Source organism: Benincasa hispida, chromosome 1 (assembly GCF_027475165.1).
Source record: "Benincasa hispida cultivar pf3 chromosome 1, pf3_genome.v1.1, whole genome shotgun sequence".
Classification (NCBI taxonomy): Eukaryota; Viridiplantae; Streptophyta; class Magnoliopsida; order Cucurbitales; family Cucurbitaceae; genus Benincasa; species Benincasa hispida.
This window is the reverse complement of record NC_143478.1, coordinates 60,011,653-60,035,006: the sequence shown is the minus strand read 5'-3', so window position 1 is coordinate 60,035,006 and position 23,354 is coordinate 60,011,653. Positions and strand designations below refer to the sequence as shown.

Genomic DNA, 23,354 nt, shown 5'->3' with positions numbered 1-23,354 from the left:
TAATTTAATTTGCATATTAATTAAATAACTTTTTATATATTAAATTTAATTTAATGCATATATATTTAATTATCATAAACATCGTATGTATATGTGCAATACCTCTCGATTAATTAATTTTTTGTGAATCTAATTCTCACTTGAATTAATTAATTGAATCTTATTCAAATATTACTTTCTAATTTAATTTGAATTATAGATCATATCCATAATCAATTATATATTAATCACATTACTTATGATTTCTTCAAATTAATTTGAACAATTCAAATCATCCCCCTTAAATATCCTCTGGTGAGCTGTCAAGAGGATTTGATGGACCTTAGATCAGAAGCTCCAACAATATGAGATTAATTGACTAAACTCATTAACCAAGTTAATCAATATTCGTTAACTGTGGATACACTCAACAAAAAACTCTTAGTTACACTCTTCTCACTACAGATATATTTATGCATCCATTGATATAGATCAATAACAGTAAGTTAGTTCTTCACGAGTGTTCATAACTCCAACTGGTTAAATCATCGTTTTACCCTTGAGTTACTTCTGATTCCTTAAGTACCAGTGTTCCTCTAATAAACAACCTGTTTATAGCCCAACCAATAAACAGAAACCTCTCTCTGGCCAATGAGAGGGTAGGACCCTTTGTTCAAGTCTTGGAGACAGTATTTAAGGGAACACTCATCTACTTACCCTTAAGGCGGGAAGAGTGAATTTCATCTTGTATTATTATGTTTCCAACTCCCCACTCGGTCTTGTCCCCAAAATGGTAAGCATATTGAGTCGGCAAACTGACGACCCTCACCCATACAAATCAAAGGACAATCCCTCATGAACAGGAGTTCATAATATACTCAGGATTAAAACTAAGTTGCCTAGGTCATCCTATTGAATAAGGAACCTAACTAGTTAATGGTGTTACATCTAATGGTTACTATTTCGCGGTCCAGTATTATGTAAACTCATTGCATAGGATATCCCCACTCGCATGTCAACTACACGAACGCATTGGATAATTACGTTTGTATCAAATATAAAGTGGGTTGTATCTATAGTGTTACCAGGATAAGACACCCAACCTTATCCCTATACTATAGACCCTTCAGGCTGTATCTTGAATATTAATCCCTGTATGTCTCCATAAACAATTCAAGACTCATAAAACATTGGATGTTAGCTTATTGGATTTAAGGTTATTAAAAAATAGACAAATAACACAAACAATAACTTTTATTGAATTAACATCTATAACTCTTTATTGATAACGGTCAATTAATAATGTTTACTATCTACGAGTTTTAGGGCATAAAACCCAACAACTTGAACATGATCTACCTGTATGTCCACTATATACTATTCAAGTCCCATGAAATAATCTTAGATTTTTCCTCAATGGATAATTACATATATAAGATAATCGACCACTATTTCAAATTACTTATTAACTACGAGGCTTTAGGGCATACATCCAATAGGAAAAAGATGCAAGTCACGCTATTGACTATCATCCTCAAGCCTGAGATCGCCCTCCGACAGTCTCCTGGATCAATCATTCCTTTTGAAAGCTCTAAGATGTCACATCTGCACAGAAATCAACTTATGGTGGAGGCCTTGACGAACTTTAAACTAAAACCCTCAAAACAACCTCCCTTATGGTCTCGGTAGAACTTCTTTTATAAAAATTGTCGCAGCATCGTGCCATTATCTAAAAAAATAGACAAGTGCCCGCTGGAGAAGTCATAGCGCCGTGATGCTAACTTGTTTTTAACCCTTTCAGGTTTTTGTGCTGAGCATGGGGCCACAACGTACTCTCTTCCGCATTTTTCATCTCCTTTTGACCTATTTTTTTACCCTAGGTTAAAGTCTGACCTTCTTTAAGGCTATTCTGGTCTTTTTACACTCAAATTGTTTGTTCTGGTCCAATTCTTTGATTTCCACAAATTAAACATAAAAAGCATATACGATCATAAATTAAGCATAATACCAAATAAGTTCTAAGCTCGAGAAAGCATTTTTTGAGAGCTTTTCACACACTCTAATTGTTTAATTATTTTATTCGCATAAATTTTCTTTTACAAAAATGAAATTATTTTATTGTATTTTGTTAATATAATTATTTATGGTATTTTTCTTTATTTTATTTTGATTAATCAGTACATTTAAAATATTGATATTATTTTTTCAATATGAATTTTTTTCTAAAAGTTAAAATTAAATATATAATTTTATGATTATGATACCAAAAGGAAAAATTTTGCAAAAAAGTTTGATTTTATTTTTATCAAAAAATATAAAACTAAAAAAGTCATAAAAAATTATTTTGAACTTTTAAAAACAAAATTATAAAACATGCTTTTAGTTTTTCAATTTTTAAAAAACAGGAAACTAAATACAAATACCAAACATTTTTTTTTTTTTAATTTTTTAAAAATAGAAAATCAAACACTAAATTGTTATCAAACTGGGACCTTAATTTCTTATTTTGTTATCTACTTTCTACCAACGTTTTAAAAACCAAACCAAGTTAAAAAAAAATACATTTTTAAAAACTTATTTTTGTTTTTAGAATTTGGCTAAGAATTCAACTTTTTTTTACTTAAGAAATATGAAAGCCGTAGTATGGAATTGGGAGATAATATACATAGTTACAAATAATAATTATAATAATAATAACAAAAAAAAACCAAACAATTATCAAATGGGTCCTTAATATTTGTAATTTATAAATGCATTTGAGCACTAATTGGTTCATTGATTAATCTATACATACAAGAAATTTTCATTAAATCTTAATTTTTTTTACAACAAATACTAAATTTTTTTCGATTTTAAAATACAAATATTAAATTGTTAAGATATTGAGTTTTAAGGACTAAACCGTTACTTCTAGAACAAATTTTGATCTTAGTATATTTTGTATTTTATACTTTTAATTTGTTAACACATGAATGCTATTTGAAAACTATTTATTTATTTATTAAAAGTACGGGCATTGCCAAGAACGGTTAAATTGTAAATTTAGTTCATATGATTTGGAAAAAAAAATAGAATTCAGTTCCTATATGGTTTATATATATAATTAGAATTTAGTCTTTATAGTTTGATAAAATTTGCATAAATAGTTTCTACTCTAGGGACTATTATGTATGAGAATTTTATCAAATATACTTCAGAAGTTTTATCATACTATAAGGACTAAATTCTAACTAATTTTTAAAACATGCATATAGATCTAAGCTCTAACTTTTTAAGACTATAATGAAAATGAAATGGCATGAGAGTGAGTAACAATCACATGTATATTGTTGATGAGATTCTCATTAAGTTGTTAGTCAATGAGAGTTTCATTGGATATAACTTTATTTTCAAAAGTCAATATTATATCTCATAGACTATTTCATCCAATTATATATAACATAGACTATTCTCACAAATGATGAATTTGAAACTTCATGATTTTCTTTTTAAGAACTATGGATTATGAAATGAAATTCAAAAATGCATGTGGTTCTTTATAGTTGATAGATATTTGGGTAATGAAAAAAGTATTTTCTATCAGCTATGACCTTAAATAATTAAACTTATGGCTTTTTTTCTTAATCTAAAGAATATTAAAAAGACAAATTATTTGGTAACTAGGCTATTTATGTAAGTCTTTAAAATAATGTTCCTTTATGTGACATGAAACCACATGGACACACTTCCTTTTAAGTTTACTTGTTACCTATGCTTTTGGAATATGCATTTTTTGGGCAATGTATTCCTTTTACAATATGTCAAGATGAGTAAAGGATAATTATAGCAAAAAACATGGTCCCACTCTTTTAAGAAATAAAATTAACATGCGATTTAATTTAACGATTTTATTTTAATTCAACAATCTATGAAGGTAATGAAATTCGTACCTTAGACACTTTGATTGAAGATATAATATGTCTTTGATTCTTAACTAGATGAGTTGTTCTCATGATAGCTTTTATTTTTTGATTTAAAACACACATATCAAATTTATATATTTATTCTATTTAGATTTTATATCACTCACGAGTTTATTGGAATAATTGTTGAGTTGTTTTCAAATATAGAAAAATGAATCAAAATATTTACAAATATAACAAAATTTACTATCTAATCACAATAGACTACTATAGTGTCTATTTGTATCATGATAGACATAAATAATAGTCTATCATGGTCTATCATAGTCTATCTACAATAGATTGTGATATTTTGCTATTACTTGTAAATATTTTTAATAGTTTTATGATTTAAAATAATTTTCAATAATTATTTTTTAAAAATTAATATAAATCAACATATTTTTTTAACCCTATAACTAGGTTTTTTTAAAAAAAATCTAAAATCAAATCAAAAGCTAAATATTATCATATGCATATTAAAATTAAAAAATAACATACAAAATATTTGAAGTTTTTCTTTTTACCATTTTTTTTTCTTGGATGTAAGATAGAAAAATCATTTTTTTAAGTGCAAAGATAGGGGAGTAAGAGATTTAAACATCTAACATCTTAGTCACTAGTTAATACTTTATACCAATTAATTTACTCGATTTGGCTAAAAAATTGAACTTCTAATTTTTTAGCTTTAATGACAAAAGTATTGTGTATTATTATATTTAGAGGAATACTTGAATGCATCTTAGATACACTTATTTTTATGGATCTCAATCTTATCTTGAATTAAATTATTTTGAAAAGATAAAAAAAATAATCATATGACACGAATATATAAATACATATCCAGGACGGGATGCATCTAAGTTTATATATATATACTTCGGTTGGGCTTTGAGGTGTTTACTTCTCGGGGAAGAAATTTTAATTAGTTTTAATTTATAATTTAAATCTCATAATTAAAAGGAGGACAAAAATTAGAACAATATTTTTCTCCGCCTTTTTACATTACTTTAGTGTATGCATATAATATTAGAAGAGAATGGAACAGGTCCAAATCAAGGGCAAAATGGTAATTAAGAAATGAGAGCAGCGCATATCCACGATCTCTTCGTTTATGCAAGATTAGGTACAAATACTTTTTGGTTGCACAAAATCTTTGTCTTCTCCGTTCAGAGTAATTCCTTCAGATTCCGGACGCGCCTTCTCTGCAACTCCCTTTCTCTTACCGATCGCCAGACACTTCCCGACGACGGCACCGGAGCACCGGAGTATTCGTCAATTGTTGATGATTAATTAGTTTCACAACCTGCAGACACGGTTTCGGTCTGCTAATTAATCAATGACCACGACTCCGGAGCAGGAGCGCCGATGCGGATCGGACGACATTACACAACTTGACACGATGATTTTCGGATCGTCGCTGGGAGCGCAGTTTGGCCTGGCGGAGGAGTTTGTGGAGGTGACGCTTGATGTACAAGAAAACAAGACGGTCGTGCTTCGAAGTGTTGAGCCTGCGACTATAATCAATATCGACGATGGAGTCTCCGGCGGTTCTGGAACGCCGGCCTTGACTTCTGCTTCGACTTCCAGATCTACGTCGGTTAAGCGGAGTTCGTCGCATCGGTTTCGGCAATTCTCTCAGGAACTCAAGGCGGAAGCGAGAGCAAAAGCGAAGCATTTCTCGCACGAGTTAAAAACCGAATTCAGGAGGTTCTCATGGAGCCGGAGCCATGCGTCTCGAGCATTCGCCGCATCATCGTCAACCGTGAATACGAACACTGCTGTTGGAGCAGAAAACGGAATGGATTCGGCATTAGCGGCCAGAGATTTGAGAAGGCAACGAGCAAAGCTTGATCGAACTCGTTCTGGCGCTGAAAAGGCTCTCTATGGATTAAGATTCATAAGCAGCAAAAATAAAACGACTGGCGTCGATACGTTTAGTGAACTTGAGAGCAATTTCAATAAGCTTGCCAAGGAAGGCTTTCTCAGCCGCACCGATTTCGCGCAATGCATAGGTATAAACTGGCCGCAAACAGGTAATTTCAGTATATTTTAGGGAAACTTTTAATTGATTTCGTTGTTTTCCTTTTTAATTTGTAAGGAATGAAAGATTCGAAAGAGTTTGCTCTCGAGCTGTTCGATGCTCTAAGTCGGAGGCGAAAACTCAATAACTCCGATCAAATTAGTCGAGACGATCTATTCGAGTTCTGGTTGCAAATTACAGATCAAAGTTTCGATTCCAGGCTCCAGATCTTCTTCGACATGTAAGCATTCATAGAATCATAGCATATTCAATTATCGTAATTTCCTTTTTTAAGAATGATCTGAGTATTTTATTCTCCCTTAATTAGAATGACCTGTTCAAATTTGCTTCGGTAGCAGTCTAGCAGTTAGCGCATCAATTTCTTTATTAATTTCTAAAGAATCATTTTGTAACAATTTTTATTTTTCGTAATATGAAAACAATAGTTCCATTTTTTTTTTTTTTACAATATAATATGTCCATCCGTATAATAGCATTTCTCTTTAACTACTAGGCTTATAATAAGAAAATTAATCTGTCCATTATTGTAGAATGGTACAAAATACCTTTAATTTATCCTACAATTAAAAAGTTTCGTTTTAGTTTTAAAAAATTGAAATTATTTAAAAAATAACATCGGAGTATTTTTAGTTAAAATAAAGGGGGATAAATTATATTAACATGCCAGCTATGGTAACAAATGAAAACATACACCTTATATCTTTTATAACACAATTTTAACAGTATAAAAATGAAGATCATTGTTAGCTTTGAAATGCATATGCTTAAAATTTTCATTCATATTTTTCACAAATCAAATTTTACACATAAATTGTCAAACTAATTTATGAATGTTGTTGTAATTATATCATATATAAATTTTAATTCTAACACATTAGTTATAGTATCAATTTTTATTCATCAATTCAAAGACAAAATTCGATTTTATTTTTTGAAACAATTATTTCAGATTCAAAATTAAAATAAAAACTCTTCTAAAGGCATAACTGAAATATACCTCAAAGTTTAAAATTCTGAAGTATTCTACATTATTTAACCATCAATTGATTAAAGATAGATGGTACATTAATATAAATAATTTTTTTAGTTTTCTTTTTATTTATTTTATTTTTTATTTTTGGTGGTGGAGTATGATACTTTTTTAGTTACACACATTGAATTAGTCCTCTTAAATAATTATACTTTTCAGGGTCGACAAGAACGAAGATGGTCATGTCACGGAAGAAGAAGTAAAAGAGGTTAAATTTATATTGCTTTACCTATCCTTTAAAAAAAAAAAATTATATTGCTTCACTACTTCTCTCAACTCTCATTGATTATGATGTTGATGGTATTTTAGGCAATTAAAAAATGACTTACAAACTAAAGCCTTGTTTTTCATTTTCTGAATATATAAAATTGGGAAAAAAAACTCGTTGGTGCACCTATTTTATACCTCTCACTAAATTGTTCAATCGTAATTTGATATTGATAAATTCTTTTTATTTTTAAATTTTTTTAAAATATTTTAATTCCTTCTTTATCTTAGGATGAGATTGCAGTGTATAAAAAGATGCCTCAAACATTGCATATATAAACTATGCGTGCATGATAAGATTATGAAGAAAAATTCAAATATTTTCATATACGTTAACCCACACAAAACGGGAATGATATCATTTTAATAGATAAGAATACTTATTATTATTCTCCATCATGCAACTAAAATAGAGCTACTTTGTATATTTTCTGAAGTGGCCAACTCTCGTTGGTTGCGATTTCAACGATAATATTAATATTTTCGATACCAACTTCAACTAAAAGATAAACCAACAGGGACTCCTGGTTGGTGGGATTCGGTAGCCTTTACTAAAGTCCCAAATATTATAAAGTAAAATCCATTGACATTCGTCTAAAAATAAAGGAATTAAATAAACAAGAGCTAGCACCCTTCTGTTCTGACTTTTCTTTTTTCTAATTTGAACTCTGCTGCCACGGTTTCCCGGAGAATTGTGAATTAGGAGAAATGGCATCTTCAACTCTGAGAGAAAATTTTCTAACACTTAAAAAATTTGTCAGACGTGACATTTTGTATTGACCGTAATATTCTACTTATTGCCAAAAACAATTATAATGGTTTCATAATTATGGTCACAGTTAATTAGAGTTGAATATATCTGTTTAATTATCATAGTCTCATTTTTTAACTTCCTGCCAAGAACAATTTGTTTTTATTTAATTTGTCTAACTTTGTATTTTTGGGATTGATAGATTATCATGCTAAGTGCGTCAGCCAACAAGTTGTCTAGACTTAAGGAACAAGCGGAGGAATATGCAGCCCTAATCATGGAAGAATTAGACCCAGAAAGATTGGGTTATATCGAGGTTTGTTATCTCCTTTTATCTACCATACAATTTAGAAACAAATTTATATCATTAAGGTCTAGTTGTGCTTATATTTATCTCTTTAATTTCTTAGATTTTTATTTTTTAAGTAAAAGAGTAGAATTCTTTAACAAAATTTCAAAAATAAAAACAGAGAAAAAATTATGACCTTAATTGACAATTTTTGGTAATCCTCTAATTTTTAAAAATTAATCATATTTCTTATCAATTTCTTGGGTAAAAGAGTTGAATTTGTAATCAAACTTCATAAACACAAACAAATTTGTTAAAAAATCTCTTTTTTTTTCTTTTAAATTTTCATATTTTGGTTTTATTCTTTAAAGTATATAACTAAATAAGAAATTTAGACTAAAGAGGTTTTTATAGGCTTAATTGTCAAAACCTAAAAGCCAAATGTTTACCAAATTGGCACGATTTTTTATTTTTCATTTTTGAAAATCAAACCTATTTTTTCTCAATTTCTTAGAATGATTGTTATCTTTCTTAAGTAAAAAGGTCGAATCCTTAGCTTTCAAAAACAAAAAAAAAACTTTTTAAAACACTATTTTCTTTTAATTTTCAAGAATTGATTTGGTTTTTTAAAATATTGGTAGAAATTAAATAATAAAGCAAAAAATTTAGAGATGGAACTAAATGTTTATAGACTTAATTTTCCAAAACTAAAAATAAAAAATGAAATGGTTAGAAACATACTTTTTTTTAGTTTTCAAATTAAAACTCATGTAGTTTCTGAAAATATAGATGAAAAGTATAGATAACAAAACAAAGAAACTTGGTAGTGAGAGGGGCATTTAATTATTTATAGGCTTAATTTAGAAAAAAAAAATTAAATGATTACTAAACGAACCTCTATCCACTAAATCTCCAAATTAATATTTATATCCATATTTGTTAGGGATATAATTTTATCCATTTAAATCTTAAACTTTCCTAAATTAATCCACTAATATAGTTATAAGTAGTTTGAGTTTTAAAAATTTATAGTATAAATTAAATTAAAAGAAAAAAAACTTATATTTTTTTAAGTTCAACAAGATCATGTAAAGGACATTTAAAATTTTAAATTGTTGATCCAAAGATATATTTAAACGGACAATAATTAGGTACACCTAATCTTATGTCTCATATGTAAGAAAATGATATATGACAGATTTTTATTGATGGGGTGTTTTTTTTTTTTACTTAAACTAATTGCTTAAATTTATGTCTTAAAAATATAATATTTAATTAGTTTTTGTTAAGTTATACTTGATTAATCTTTAAAATTGAAGGTTCTTAAAAAATTAATAAATAGAGACACCGTAGATAATGATGTTGCTCTTACTTCTTTTTTAATTAACCTAATCAAGTTTTGATTGCAACCGTCACTCTTCCGTCCGACGGCACGAAGGGCAGTATTAACGATACGTTTATTTACGTTCTCAATTTCTATGGGAAAAAAAAAGTTTTCCAATTTTCATTAGGTAAGGTTGCTGGGAATTAGGTTCGCCACCTTTAAATAACTTATAATTATTAATATATTATGATCATGTTCCTGGTGGTTGAACGATTCATTTTTTTCCCCTTTCGCGGTTCGATGGCCAAATTGTTGATTTAGTTTTTATAAACACCCAATTAGTTGCTCTAACAACTTTGACCAACGGCATATGGTTGGATAAAATATCATAAGGTATGATCTGTACCTCTATGATTGCCAGTTGTGTGTTGCTAGTGGGTAGACGTTAGCGGCTGTACTGCGCTACCACTACGCCGCGCCTAATACATCCACTCCTGGCGACCTGGAGGCTGGATTCATATGACAAATACTGATGGAATCCGGTTTTAATTATCCGAAACTTGTACCCAGTCCGATTTAAAGGACTATCATTTCTCGGGCGTGTTTATACTTTTTAATTCATCCTATGAAATCTAATCTTATATTTACATCAAAGTCTAACCTTATATTTACGTCAAAAAGACACTATCGATAATTTAGAGATGAATTTTTCAGCTGATAGCGGCTTATCCCTGACCCAATATCATGGACTAACATGACGTCACCTTTTTTCCATTTAGCATCACCTCACTTAAGGGAGACTCATCCCAGCCCGATGCTTTTTTCACAACCCTGTCCTAATTTTAAAATAAAAAGGCGATGAATAAATTAAATAGAATCAAAATCTCATGTAACGTTTTCGTTTAATTTATTCATCGTGCTTTTACTTTAAAATCGGGACAGAGATGTAAAAAAAGCATCGGTCTGAGATGCATCTCCCTCACGCAAAGCAATGCTTAATGAAAAATGCATGAACAAAGGTGACATCGCGTTGATCCATGACATTGGATTAGGGATAAGCCACTTTTGGGCTGGAAAGTTCATCCCTAACGTAGTGTAACTTAAAACGTTGATAGTGCGCTCTGATATAAGCATAAGATTAGATTTCATACATTTGTGAGAGCGGATAAAAATACATAAAGGCACCCAAGAAAAGGTAATCCATACAAAAAAAACTTCTTATTTGATTTTGTTTTATTGACTTTTCTAGACTAGAACAAGTGAAATTTTTTCCCCCTTTTTTAGTTCAAGAAGTTGGTTAGATTCAATTGATATAAGACATACAATACTCTTGATTACATAAAAAACATAGTGACAAAAAAAATGGAAAACTTGAGTGTTGGGTATGAAAAGTTGTGTTAGGTAAAGATAAAATTGGACAAATTCGAATGAAGGACAAAATGTTATTTTCATTGGGTGGGATCTTTCACTTAAAATCTGAAAAAATAAGAAAGATGTTAAAAAATATAAAATTTTAAAGCAATGTTAGTTTTATAAAGTGAAAAAGATTTTGAGCTGGAAAGTCATTTTTCACCTATTAACTAGAAAAAAGTTCAGTCAGTCTAGATTTGTAGAACATGGTTCTTTTCCATTTTTAGATACTGCAAGCCTGCAACATAACGATACAATGACAGCAACAAATCGAAAGAATGGACCAAAAACTTTGCAGTTTAGGAGTTACAATTTTATGTTTGTGTCTTGCAGAGTGAGTTCATACAAAAGAATTAACAATAAGGTCTTAATCTTATATTGACAGATTAAGTTAAAAGTGAAATCTTCTAATCATATATTATTACAATAATTATGGAATGAACAATCGAATCTCTGACTTAAAAAACGAATGCATGTCAATTGCTTAAACAAAACTTATTTATGCTATACATTCATTATTAAAACTCTAAAGAATCAATCTGTTCATTGAATTGTTCACTTAAAATCCTAGACTAATATCTGTATAAATTTAAATCAACCAAAATTCTGGTATAAATAGATTTTTTTCCCCTCTAAAATTGATTGCTCTTCTGACTTTTCTGATTTTGGGTATAATAGTGCTCATTATCTTTTAACATGTGATCTTTGGGGGGAAATTGCGAAAATTTGTGATTGTAGTGCATAGATATTTCTCATGTAGTAGTGGCCTAGTTAATGGACAAAAACATTGCACACGATTCTAACTACTGATTAATTGGTTACTTCTGTTGAATAATGTTTCAGCTATGGCAATTGGAGACACTTCTGCTGCAAAAGGACACATACATGAGCTACAGTCGTGCCCTCAGCTTTACCAGCCAAGCCTTGAGCCAGAACCTACAAGGCATTCGACAAAAAAGCCCAATTAAAAGACTCGGCATGAAAGTGCTTTATTTTATGCGAGAGAATTGGAGGCGAATCTGGGTATTGACACTTTGGATTCTGATCATGGTTGGGCTTTTCACATGGAAATTTTTTCAATATAGACATAAAAACGCCTTCAAAATTATGGGATACTGTCTCACAACGGCAAAGGGTGCGGCTGAGACCTTGAAGTTCAACATGGCTCTCATTCTTTTGCCAGTTTGTAGAAATACTATCACTTGGCTACGGAAAACCAAACTAGGTTACTATGTACCTTTCGATGACAACATCAATTTTCACAAGGTACACGCTGACCCAAGGCATTCTCATCATTGCTTTTTTTTTAAGTCAACTCATGTTAGTTTCGAAAGCATGAATATGAGCTATAGGATTACTCGTACATAAGCCCGGAAATTTCTAAGAAGGCTACCAAATTTGTCTTCTTTTACTCTGTCCTCTCTTTTTTAAGTAAGACAGTGACAATCTCGAATGCTAAATTTCAAGTATCTAAGTTAGTTTCAAATTTGTGCTTAGCTTCTAAGTTACTCAGAAATTTCACTTCCAATTTGTATTGGAGATGGTGGGATTGTACTGATTTTATTTTAATAACGTTCTGTCTATACTGAGAAGGAAGAATCGCTTGCTTCGAACCTTGAATCGATCACTTATATATTATGCATCGAAAGAAAATTCAAATATGTGGTTTTGGGGTCTTAATGTTCGATTGATACGGATGAATCAGGGTTAACTTGGACGTCTCTTATATGACAAAGGTTGGCTAAGAGTTAAGCACCCAGTCAGTTTACCATGAGATTCTTAATTGCAAGCGTGAAATAGTTAAATACTATAATAATTGAGGTTCCAATGTTCATATCCGCTGAATGTCCTCTCAAGTTCTCCCAGAAATTTGAATACTTCTTTCTGTACGTAGCATCACTTTATTCATTATTTGGTTGACTTACATGTGTAGACAATTGCGGTGGCTATTATAGTTGGTATCATTCTCCATGCTGGAAACCATCTTGCATGTGATTTTCCAAGGCTGCTTAAATCATCCGAAGTTGACTATGCGTATGTGATTGATGACTTTGGTAAGATTAAGCCCAGCTATATGGATCTTGTTAAAGGGTGTGAAGGTGTTACAGGAATCTTAATGGTGATCTTCATGGCAATAGCTTTCACACTTGCAACCCGATGGTTTAGGAGAAACCTCATTAAGCTACCCCACCCCTTTGATAGGCTCACTGGATATAATGCCTTCTGGTATTCACACCACTTATTTATTCTTGTTTACATATTGCTCATCATTCACGGCGTGTTCCTCTACCTCGTGCACAGATGGTATCTTATGACGGTAATCAGTTATGGTTTTCTATAGCTTTTGCTAGTGGCTTTCAACTAAGTCCTCCTTCACGTTATTTTAAATTAAAAGGTTGCTTAACATACTGATTTCATGATTTCAGACATGGATGTATATCGCTGTTCCAATTTTGTTATATGCTGGAGAGAGGATCCTGAGATTCTTCCGCTCTGGATCATATAGTGTTCAAATACAAAAGGTTCATTTGAATTAAGAAATAAAATTGCACCAAACATGTAGTACATAGCTCAACTAATGTATTTCTGGTTTATAAATTATCACTGAAATATCTGGTTTTCTCTTCTCTTATCATTCCTTTGGGATACATTTAGGTTGCCATTTATCCTGGCAATGTTCTCAATTTGCAAATGTTCAAGCCGCCCCAATTTCATTACAAAAGTGGACAGTACATGTTTGTTCAGTGTCCAGCAGTTTCTCCCTTTGAATGGTAATGGAAGATCAGATTTGCTAACACTTGCTTTTGAATAAGTTTCCAATATATCCTTAGTAAGCTAAATACAAAATAAGTACCTCAAAAGAGTTTTCTTTTACAGGAATAGATAAACGAACACGTATCCTCCATCTTGACTTCATTCTCATTCTCACTTCTGGATTTCATTTGTTTCTATCAATCTTTATGCACCTCTGACAAATGACAGTTTTACAGGAAGAGACAAATCAGATATTTAAAACGATAACGTAAATCATAATTTGAACTTTTGGTGATGAATCCAAATAACATGTTATTATCGCAGTTTAACTAATGGATCTTAGATAATTTATGGATCAACTTTGTGAACGCTGAACGGTGTGACCATATTAGTAATTCTCAACAAAAAAAATCATAAGTTCAATGAATCATAATAATTTGTTAATTTGCTACATTCAAATAAACTGCCTAATTTTCACTTCAAGTCACCATCAATTGCTAAACTTTGCATGCAGGCATCCATTTTCAATTACCTCGGCTCCAGGAGATGACTACCTTAGCATCCATGTACGGCAGTTAGGTGATTGGACCCAAGAGCTTAAAAGGGTTTTCTCTGAGGTTTGTGAGCCTTCCGTCCACGGCAAGAGTGGCCTTCTAAGAGCGGATGAAACTACCATTAAAAGGTTTAATATTTTCCTCATTATATTCCTTTCTTAGACCTCATTTTAGTATACTGCATTTCCTTGATATTAATGGAGTAAATTTGTTCTGCCCATGTCAGTTTGCCAAAACTTTCAATAGATGGACCATACGGTGCCCCAGCACAGGACTACCATAAATATGATGTGCTACTACTTGTTGGCCTAGGCATTGGGGCTACACCTTTCATCAGCATTTTGAAGGATTTGCTGAATAACATTGTGAAAATGGAGGAACAGGTAGTGACTTATGTGGCTGCATTCTGAACTCAAGAGACATATTTTCTTTTCTTTCTGGTTCTATTGTGATCAATCATTTTGTCAAAATCTAATCGCTCCGTAATTTGAAAAGAACAATACAAATATGCTTATACAATTTGATTCTCTCAGGATTCGCATACTGATATCAGTAGCTTTGGAGACCTCGGTTATGTGAACAAAGATTTTCATGCTCCTAAAAGGAAGAATAATCTGAAGACCACAAATGCCTACTTTTATTGGGTGACTAGAGAGCAAGGCTCCTTTGATTGGTTCAAAGGTGTTATGAATGAAATCTCCGAGCTCGATCAAAGGGTAATTCATGTATTTATTTTCTTATGTGTAATATACTCTTGCGATGGAATACATGCCATGTCTATTAATTGGGAGTTTCAATTGTTTCGAGTTTTAGGGGGTAATTGAGATGCATAACTATCTGACTAGTGTGTATGAGGAAGGAGACGCTCGTTCAACTCTCATTACCATGGTTCAAGCCCTCAATCATGCTAAGAATGGAGTAGATATTGTGTCTGGCACCAGGGTAAAATCTTTGTTATGAAACTACATGTACAGATTTGAAAATTATGCCAAATATGCAATCAACAAAAGCTTGGAAACAATAGCGAGGAATTTTAAGTACTGCTACATTGGCTAGCAAATTTTGTGGCCATATTGGTCTCTGACTTACTGTGTCATCGTGTAGACATCCCCATATTAAAAGCTTTTATTGGCCCCATTGCAGGTGCGAACCCACTTTGCCAGGCCTAACTGGAAGAAAGTTCTCTGCAAAATCAGTTCCAAGCACTGTGGTGCAAGGATAGGTTGGTTGATTTCAACTATATAACCGTACAATCTTATCAATGAAATCCTACCTTTTCTCATAGTAGTTTTGACATTTTCTACTAGGTGTCTTCTATTGCGGAGCTCCAGTTTTGGCCAAAGAACTTGGCCACCTCTGCCATGAGATTAATCAAAACGGTTCAGCCAAGTTAGATTTTCATAAGGAGCATTTTTAAGATAAGTTTAGATGCATCATTTCCTCCCTTCCGACCTCTTTCATCATCTTCCATTCTCATTCAAAAAATTTCTACATTAAAATTGTAGAAGTCGTCAAAATGAAAAAGAATAAAATAAATTAGATTGATAACTTGTAGAGACTAGCTAGGAAAGAAGAGAGAAAAAACCAAAGGAGTTGAGTTATACCAGGTGACTTTGAAGATTTAGCCACATTAGTCCAAGCACATTCACAAATAAACATTATGGTTTAATAGGATTAGGATTTTAAACAGGCCGAGGTTCCGCATTGTATATATGATTACCCTTGTGCTCGATGATACAATATAGTTACACAGGACACAGGAGAAAGATCACCAATTGTTGTAAAGATTTTGGGCATTTGGAATTTGGTATAGCATTCATAGAGGTAGCAAAAGGGAACAATTCTGACTTGTGGAAATGGGATAAAATGGATTTCTGAAAATGGGAGTAAGAAGGTAGCTTTGGATCTCTATCGTTTATTTTTGGAAATTCTCTTCTAATGGGTAAAAGAAGTTCTTTTATACTTGATGGAGAAGTTCACAACACCAGCAACTTCAGTTTCCTACATAATACTGCCTACCAATATATCTGTGAATAATAGCTATGCTTCATTGTTTCTATTATTATTTTTGGGACTATTCTTTCTTGTATATTTAGGGAGGTAGTTATTGTAATTGTTATTATTCCTTGAATGCCATGTGAGCATCCCATAAAAGTACTGTGTCAAATTTTTGCTTTGAAATTAATGTATACTTCTAATCTTGTAATCATTGAACTTATGGTAATCCCTTTTTGTGGTTCTCTAATTTAAAGATTATGTTATACGTCTACTTCCATATTTTGCTTGCTTAATACTCTTAGTCAAAATTTCCTTAAGGCCGCTTAAGCCAGCTGATGCGCGAAAGATATTACAGGAAAGGGATCGTGGTGATATACATGCTTGTCAATGTCATATCTTAATATTGTATCTACTTTTTCTGGAAAATGTCAAAGTTGGGACTGGAGGAATAGAGCAGAGAGAATGAAGAGAAGTATTAAGATCTTGAAGCATGGCAACTGTTGTGGTATGTCAGTTCAATGCCACATTATCTTCTTCTAGCTGTATTTTCACATTTGACTAAGATTTTGATAGAAACCTATTTAGGGAAAACATGCAAAAATTTAAAACTTATGCTACCAGGAAAAAGAAAAAAAAAAAAAAAAAAAAAAAAAGTTTAAGGATTAGATGCATTACTTGTCATGTGATTAGTCGTGAAACTACAATCTTATTGGTGAAAGAATAATATAGTGAGTTTGTTTTCGGCCAAGAACATCATTTCTCAACTGTAAAAGTCGAGCTTTGACAGGGGACACAAACATTTTGAATCTCAACTAGACTTCATACATTTTTCCGGTCATGGTCCCAATCGGGAAGGAAGACACAATCTTCCCGTTTAAGATGGAACAGGAAGATAAATGGTCTTCCTTCCCGGGTGCCAATCCCAGTTATCAGGAAAGTAGGCTGAGAAGGAGTGGCCCTTCCCAGGCAGTGTTCCAAGTACAATAGTCTGTTGTTTTCAGTCTCAGGAGGGTTCTCGTGTTTAGAAGGAATAAAACGCAGTCTACGAAAGATTGTTGTATTCACTGGGACAAGGAAAAACTAGGAAGATAAAGAATACAACGGAAAGAAGAAGAGAATGGATGACTCTATGGGTTAGAGAAAAACCAACTCTTTAGAAAATTGGCCATTTATCTAGCCTAAAACCTTTTGGTCATTTTCACAATCCCCATATTGCTAGTCTTTTAATAATAATCGAGTAGTTTGTTACACAATCATATTTATTATTGCTGTGGCCACTGTAGTTGGTGGATAATTTCTCTGTGAATAAAAGCTTCAAACTTGATGAGGATGATTAGATACAACTTTTGACTTTGAACAATGATTGTCACTTGGCAATGGAGAATGCATAAGTTGCATACTTCCACTAAAAGCCTTTATAAATTGACGAATACCAGCTGAAGAAATATAATGTGTTAATCAGTTTAAATCTTCTGCTCTTGATTTTTTTTATTATCACAAATGAAGTTGGTTCATTGAATTAATAGATCTAGTCTTGGAAAATAAACCCACGTAACTTAATCATAATCTTAGGCTATATGAATTTAATCTGAGTCAACACCCTCCAAAAGGAATACCCAAAAATATTCTAAATTTAAGTCAATAATCTCCATTAAAACAACTCAAATCAAGAGTCATTCAAGATCCTCCCAGTAGATATATTGTAGTTGTTCATCTTATCTTCATTTGAAATTCTAGGAGAATCACAAGACAAAAAGGATGGAGACAAGAGGTATCCTTTCCCCTAGATTGAGACACATATGACAAATTCAAAACTAAATAAGTAAACCCCAAAATAAAATTATATAAATAATTTTTAAAAAGATTTGTCACATGACTCAAAGAAAGCCAAACCCACTATTCCATTTCCAATATTATGATGAGTTAATTTATGGGTAGAAGGGTGGAGGTGGTGGTCAACCTCTGTAGCTGCACATGTAGGAGACATTACTATTACAATTAATCATCTGCCTAATCTCTCTGTCTCCCTCTCTGGCAAAACAAAACAAAAAAGGATAGAAATTGAGATTTGAAAAACCCCCCTTGTCTATATACTACAAGGATGTCTAAAAATAAATGTGTCACATGATGCCTCTTCCCTCTACACCTCATCAAGTTGGATATTCTTTTTTCACTGGAGTGGAAACACAGAAAAAAAGAAGGGTAGAAAAGCCATATTCTGAGCCAACTGTTTGAAAAAGGAGATAATTACTACAATTAAAGGTGTATCTGAATCATTTTTACTCGTGAGAATTTGGAAGTTTCTGCCCTCCTTCCTTCAGTCAACTCGGAAATACCCACTTAAACTCTTCTTCTAATAAATGAGGAATATATTAATCTTTACCTACGTAACTTTTATAATAGAAACTCCTAACTCTAGCTTATTTTGGACCCTATACTTTAAAAAAAATGTTAATTTTGAATTCCTCTATATTTTATTCTATTAATTTTACTCTTCATACTTTCAAAACGTCTGTTTTGATCTCTTCACTTCGAAAATGTAGTCCTTTTTGCGAATAAAGATGAAAATATCACTTTTTAAGAGTATAAAGATATCGATCATTAACTAAAATGAGTATTTTAAAAGCAAGTGAACCAAGGTAATGACCAGAATAGTATTTAATTCAATTACGTAGTTTACCTTTTGACAAAAAAGCAATAACTTAGAAGAGGGTGGGCAGATGGATAAAATAGTAGTTTAAAAAAGGGAGGAAAAAAAAAGAACACTGAACTCAGAAAGGTCCAAACCCTGTGTTGGAAAAATTCTCCAGCATCCATTAAGACAATAATACGATTATATGTACTTCAAAAGATAATGAATTAAAAAGAAAGAAAAACCAAACCAACCATAATATGGACAACATGACAACAATTTGGCATAGAAGGAAGGAACAAGAGAGCATTCCCCAGAGGCAGTGATTTTCATGGGACCAAATCAAAAACCTTGTGTCTTGAAAAGACAGAATTGGATCTACAAACACACCAAATATTTTAAAAACTTTAGCTGAAGATTTCAACTGATTCATGAATATGGAGACCCATCATCATTAACCTCCATAAAGGCATCCAATAAATCCCCACATGCTTCCCTTTGTTCTTACTTTTAGACCATAATCCCATTGAATAAAACAAGAGGGTGGAGAGAGGAAAAAAAAAAAGGATAACTCATCTTTCTTTCTCTGGACCTTAAAAAAGAAAGAGAGAAGAAAGAAAGAAACTCATTTTTCACTGTTTAAGTAAAACCCACTTTTCCCCACTTGTCTGACCACTAAAGACACCATTTTTGGCACAGAGAACAGCCATAGTTAAGACCCACATCCTTTACCAATCTAAAAAGCCAGAAAAAGTAACATAATTTCATAGCACCCCACTTTAGCTCAGTGGTAACTAAGTTTCATTTGGGGCAACTGTTCTTGGTTTGTATGTATCAGTTCCTAATGCTTTTTACTGATTACAAGAACACATACAATCCAATGTTTTCTTCTCTAGTTCCTTTTTTCCCTTCAATGGAAAGATTGAACCTTTTTTACTTAGAAGACAAAGCCACCCCAGAAATTCAATCCTAACCCAACACCAACACCTGCACATTTACATATACTACACATTTATATATATATTTATATAAAGCGAGAGAAATATTCAGGATATTAACCAAAATTTTCCCGCCGTTTCTATTTGTGGCTTGAAATTTTCTCATGGTTCGATCTGATCAAGTGATCGTTGTTGTCTTTACGTTCAACCAATAGCTTTTTCTGTTAAATCTGAAGGTTTGTCACGGAGTGTGTCACTTACTGACCTTGATAGTAGGGAAGACTCTGAATCTGTCATTGAAAGAAATGATCCATTAATGAAGTTGAACAAAAATTGTTGAACTTTTAATACTTGTAACAGAATGGTGAACATTTTTTTTTTTTTTGAATTTTTACCTCGAGATGCGTTGAAGGATCTCTTACAATGGAGAATGGCGCTCTGGATTCCGTCTTGTTGCTGTAGAAGCGAATCGTCTCTTCTCGACGGAGCTACCCCCGGTGGCGCCGCCGCTACGGCGGAGGAAGCTGACCGACTTTTCCCCAAATGCTTGCAAACCACTCTTAGCTTAGCTGGCATGTTCCTGCCCTTGAAGTTGGTGGTTGTTGGTGCTTTCACTTCCACAACTTCTGTCTCTGTCACGGGCTTCTCCACCGACGGCGACTTGGGTGGCGCCGCTATAGACGGCGGTGCACCAGACTTAGCTCCGGCTGCACCCAATATAAGCTGCCCGGATAGTCTGAACTTCTCGCCGTATCTCCTTGAAACCCGAATGTACAGAGGCTTCACCATCTTCAAGTACTTTTGCATTATTACCTCTTTTGAGAAGCGATTTTCCTCCGAAGTTGATTCATCGGAGCTTTGTTTCTGGAGTTTGTTGATGGTAGCTCCGCCGGAGCCTCTTGAACTGTTGTCTCTAGTAAACAAAGACATGATCGGAACTTCCTCTACCTTAAACTTCACAGCGAAAAACTTATTCTTTGTCTGGTTCTGATCTTTTTCTGGTTGGTTCTCGTTTTTCTCCGATGGGTTTTCCGTCGTCTCTTCTTTTGTTTCACTTTTAATCGTTTCCCCAACAGATCCATCCGTCTCTGTTTTCTTTTCCCCGTTCGATTTCGATTTCTTGAGACCCGACATGAAGACCCTAAACTTAGCGGCTGATTTCAACAATGTGACACGAAGCTGCGGCCTGATGTTTGGTTCAGAACCGCCATTGGAGGAAGCTTCAACTGGGACAAGCTTTCCTTTGAAAAACAAGTCATCAGAAGGAGAAAAGGTGAGATTGGCATCGGAATGTTCATTGCTAGAGCCAGAAGAGAGCGTGAAGTTGAACTCTCTTTCACCATCCGAATCCCCATCTTCTTCATCTTCGTCTTCTTCTTCAGTTCCATCAATAGAGTTTGTCCCATGCTTTCGAGTCTCATCCTCGTCAGGAACAGCAAACTCCAAATCAAAGAACGGCCCATCATCGTTATCATTCTCCTCCTCATCTGTTTCGGCCTGGTTGTGGGGGAGGGCGGTGACAAGAGTAGCAGCAGAGGAGTTGGAGTTAAAGGGAAAATCAGGGAGAGCAGCAGGAGTAGGACCACCGCCCCCTCTCCAGTATTTGAGCAAGCTGAAGCTTTCCATGGTTGGGAGAGCCAGAATAGAGGAATGAGGGAAGGGAGAGGAGAGGTTCTAGAGAAAGAAGAGAAGAAGAGGGGGTAAAAAAAAGGAAGGAAAAGAGAGGGGGAAAAGAAAAGGATAGGGAAGAAAGGAGGAGGCCCGTTGAGAAAGAGAGGCCGAGTCAGGGGGTTTCAGGAGAAAGGACGATGATGGTAATATGGTTTACTGCAGTTTGCAGAAATGAAAATGGGAGTGGCAGACTCAACAAAGACCTTTTTCACAAAAGAAGAGAGAGAAGAAGAAGAAGAAAGAGAAGATATTTGGGTTTATTTTGTCCATCTTGAATACGTGGTTTGCAGGGTAAGTCATGTGAGCCCAGTCCTCGCGTCAGAACTACAAACACTGTGCTGTGACACGCACAGAGAGGAGGAAGAAGAAGGAAGGAGAGGGATTATTCAAAACTTTACTATATTTTTTTCCTTTTTTTCTTAATCATATATATGAGTTGAAATCTTAATTTTACGGAAATATAGATAAAATTTCCATTTGAATGGATATTTCAAGAAAACTTATAAAAATAATAATAAATTAATAAATAAACATATAATAATTTTTAAATAAGGATCTATTATTTATATTAATGATATTTTGTTGTTTAATTATTATCTTTCGTGGATTTTTGTACAATATGATGAAAATATTGATTCACTCCTCATGTCGTTATCGAACTAGGAAACGTGAAAATATCGATGTAAATATCGACATTTCTACGGAAATTTAATACTATAGTTGTCGTTACACTATCAAACTTTAAATTTTAAAAATTTGACCTCTAAACTTCTACGCATGTTAAAATTGGACCGTCAATCATATAATAATGTAGAAATTGAACTTACATATATTCAGATTTGAATCCTTAAACTTATACAAACGTTATAATTTATACAATTATGTAAGCTTAGGTCCAATTTGACTCGATTTTAACACTTATATAAGTTTGGAGCTCAATTTTTAAAATTATAAGTTTAAGAGTGTAATTGTAATTGTCACCATACTTCAAGGGTGGTTTTTGCAATTTACCCTAAAAAAATTTCTAGAAATACTCTTATTGTTAAAAAAAAAAAAAAACGATAGTATTGCTATCAAATATTTAAGAAAAACATTTCAAAATTACCCGATGAGTAAAAGCAATTTTAAATTTAATCCAAAATACTATAACATTTTAAAAATTGTCGACTAAATTGACATCAAACTCAAAGCTTAAGAAAAAGTATAATATTTTGAAACGGGGTGTTTAGCCCACTAAGTGAAGTTGATAAGTCAAGGATAATATGTTGGAGTTAATAAGTTTGTATTTAGCATGGAATTGTAAGATTGAGTCATTTAATAATTGTAAAAAGTAGATTAAGAGTGTAAGATGGACTTAATTGGTAAATATAAAAAGTAGAGATAGAAGAAAAGATGGAGTTTTTTTGCTAAATATGAAAAATATTTTTTTTAAAAAAAAAAATCAATAAATGTGTAACTTTAATAATGTTGTTTACTATTAAGTTAGTTACTTAAATAAGTTGATGGGCCAAACGATCCCTTGAGGACCAAATAGAAACGAGATAAAAAATCTGAGGACCAAAAATTATATTTTTCTCGATTTTATATGTATATTTTTTTTCTTTCTTTTTATTTATTTATGGGCTCATTTAACCATTGGAGTGATTTTTAGGTGCAAAAACTACCCCTAAAATAAGGTTGAAGTTCTCTAACATTCAATTATAAAAATTGAGCTCTCAAATATATACCAGTACTAAAATTAGATCTCCAAATGATAAAAAATAACTCTTAAA

General features: G+C 32.5%; 2 protein-coding genes and 1 long non-coding RNA gene across 3 annotated transcripts; 1 reads left to right on the top strand and 2 right to left on the bottom strand.

Annotated features, from left to right (window-relative positions):
- The first annotated feature begins 5,065 nt into the window (after positions 1-5,065).
- On the top strand, positions 5,066-16,612 carry LOC120092056 (respiratory burst oxidase homolog protein A-like). Its single transcript, XM_039050258.2, has 14 exons — positions 5,066-5,935; positions 6,022-6,184; positions 7,154-7,202; positions 8,215-8,328; positions 11,879-12,301; positions 12,969-13,352; positions 13,462-13,557; positions 13,691-13,806; positions 14,304-14,471; positions 14,570-14,726; positions 14,877-15,059; positions 15,157-15,285; positions 15,487-15,565; positions 15,651-16,612. The coding sequence occupies exons 1-14, from the start codon at positions 5,260-5,262 to the stop codon at positions 15,758-15,760; spliced, it is 2,847 nt and encodes a 948-aa protein (XP_038906186.1). The 5' UTR covers positions 5,066-5,259; the 3' UTR covers positions 15,761-16,612.
- On the bottom strand, positions 13,596-15,548 carry LOC150038587 (uncharacterized). The gene is made up of 2 exons (XR_016525071.1): positions 15,433-15,548; positions 13,596-14,003 (listed from the first exon to the last, which is right to left on the bottom strand). It is a non-coding gene; the product is annotated as an uncharacterized LOC150038587 (long non-coding RNA).
- A 3,070-nt stretch (positions 16,613-19,682) lies between the features above and the next one.
- On the bottom strand, positions 19,683-22,003 carry MAKR2 (membrane-associated kinase regulator). Its single transcript, XM_039050268.2, has 2 exons — positions 20,307-22,003; positions 19,683-20,201 (listed from the first exon to the last, which is right to left on the bottom strand). Exons 1-2 carry the CDS (start codon positions 21,535-21,537, stop codon positions 20,116-20,118), a joined length of 1,317 nt encoding a protein of 438 aa, XP_038906196.1. The 5' UTR covers positions 21,538-22,003; the 3' UTR covers positions 19,683-20,115.
- Between the last annotated feature and the right edge of the window lie 1,351 nt (positions 22,004-23,354).

Coding starts and splice junctions, on each gene's coding strand:
- LOC120092056 (XM_039050258.2), top strand. CDS start 5,260: ATGACCACGACTCCGGAGCAGGAGCGCCGATGCGGATCGGACGACATT. Junction 7,203..8,214: donor CGGAAGAAGAAGTAAAAGAG/GTTAAATTTATA, acceptor TGGGATTGATAG/ATTATCATGCTAAGTGCGTC. Junction 15,286..15,486: donor ATATTGTGTCTGGCACCAGG/GTAAAATCTTTG, acceptor GCCCCATTGCAG/GTGCGAACCCACTTTGCCAG.
- MAKR2 (XM_039050268.2), bottom strand. CDS start 21,537: ATGGAAAGCTTCAGCTTGCTCAAATACTGGAGAGGGGGCGGTGGTCCT. Junction 20,202..20,306: donor ATCCTTCAACGCATCTCGAG/GTAAAAATTCAA, acceptor TTTCAATGACAG/ATTCAGAGTCTTCCCTACTA.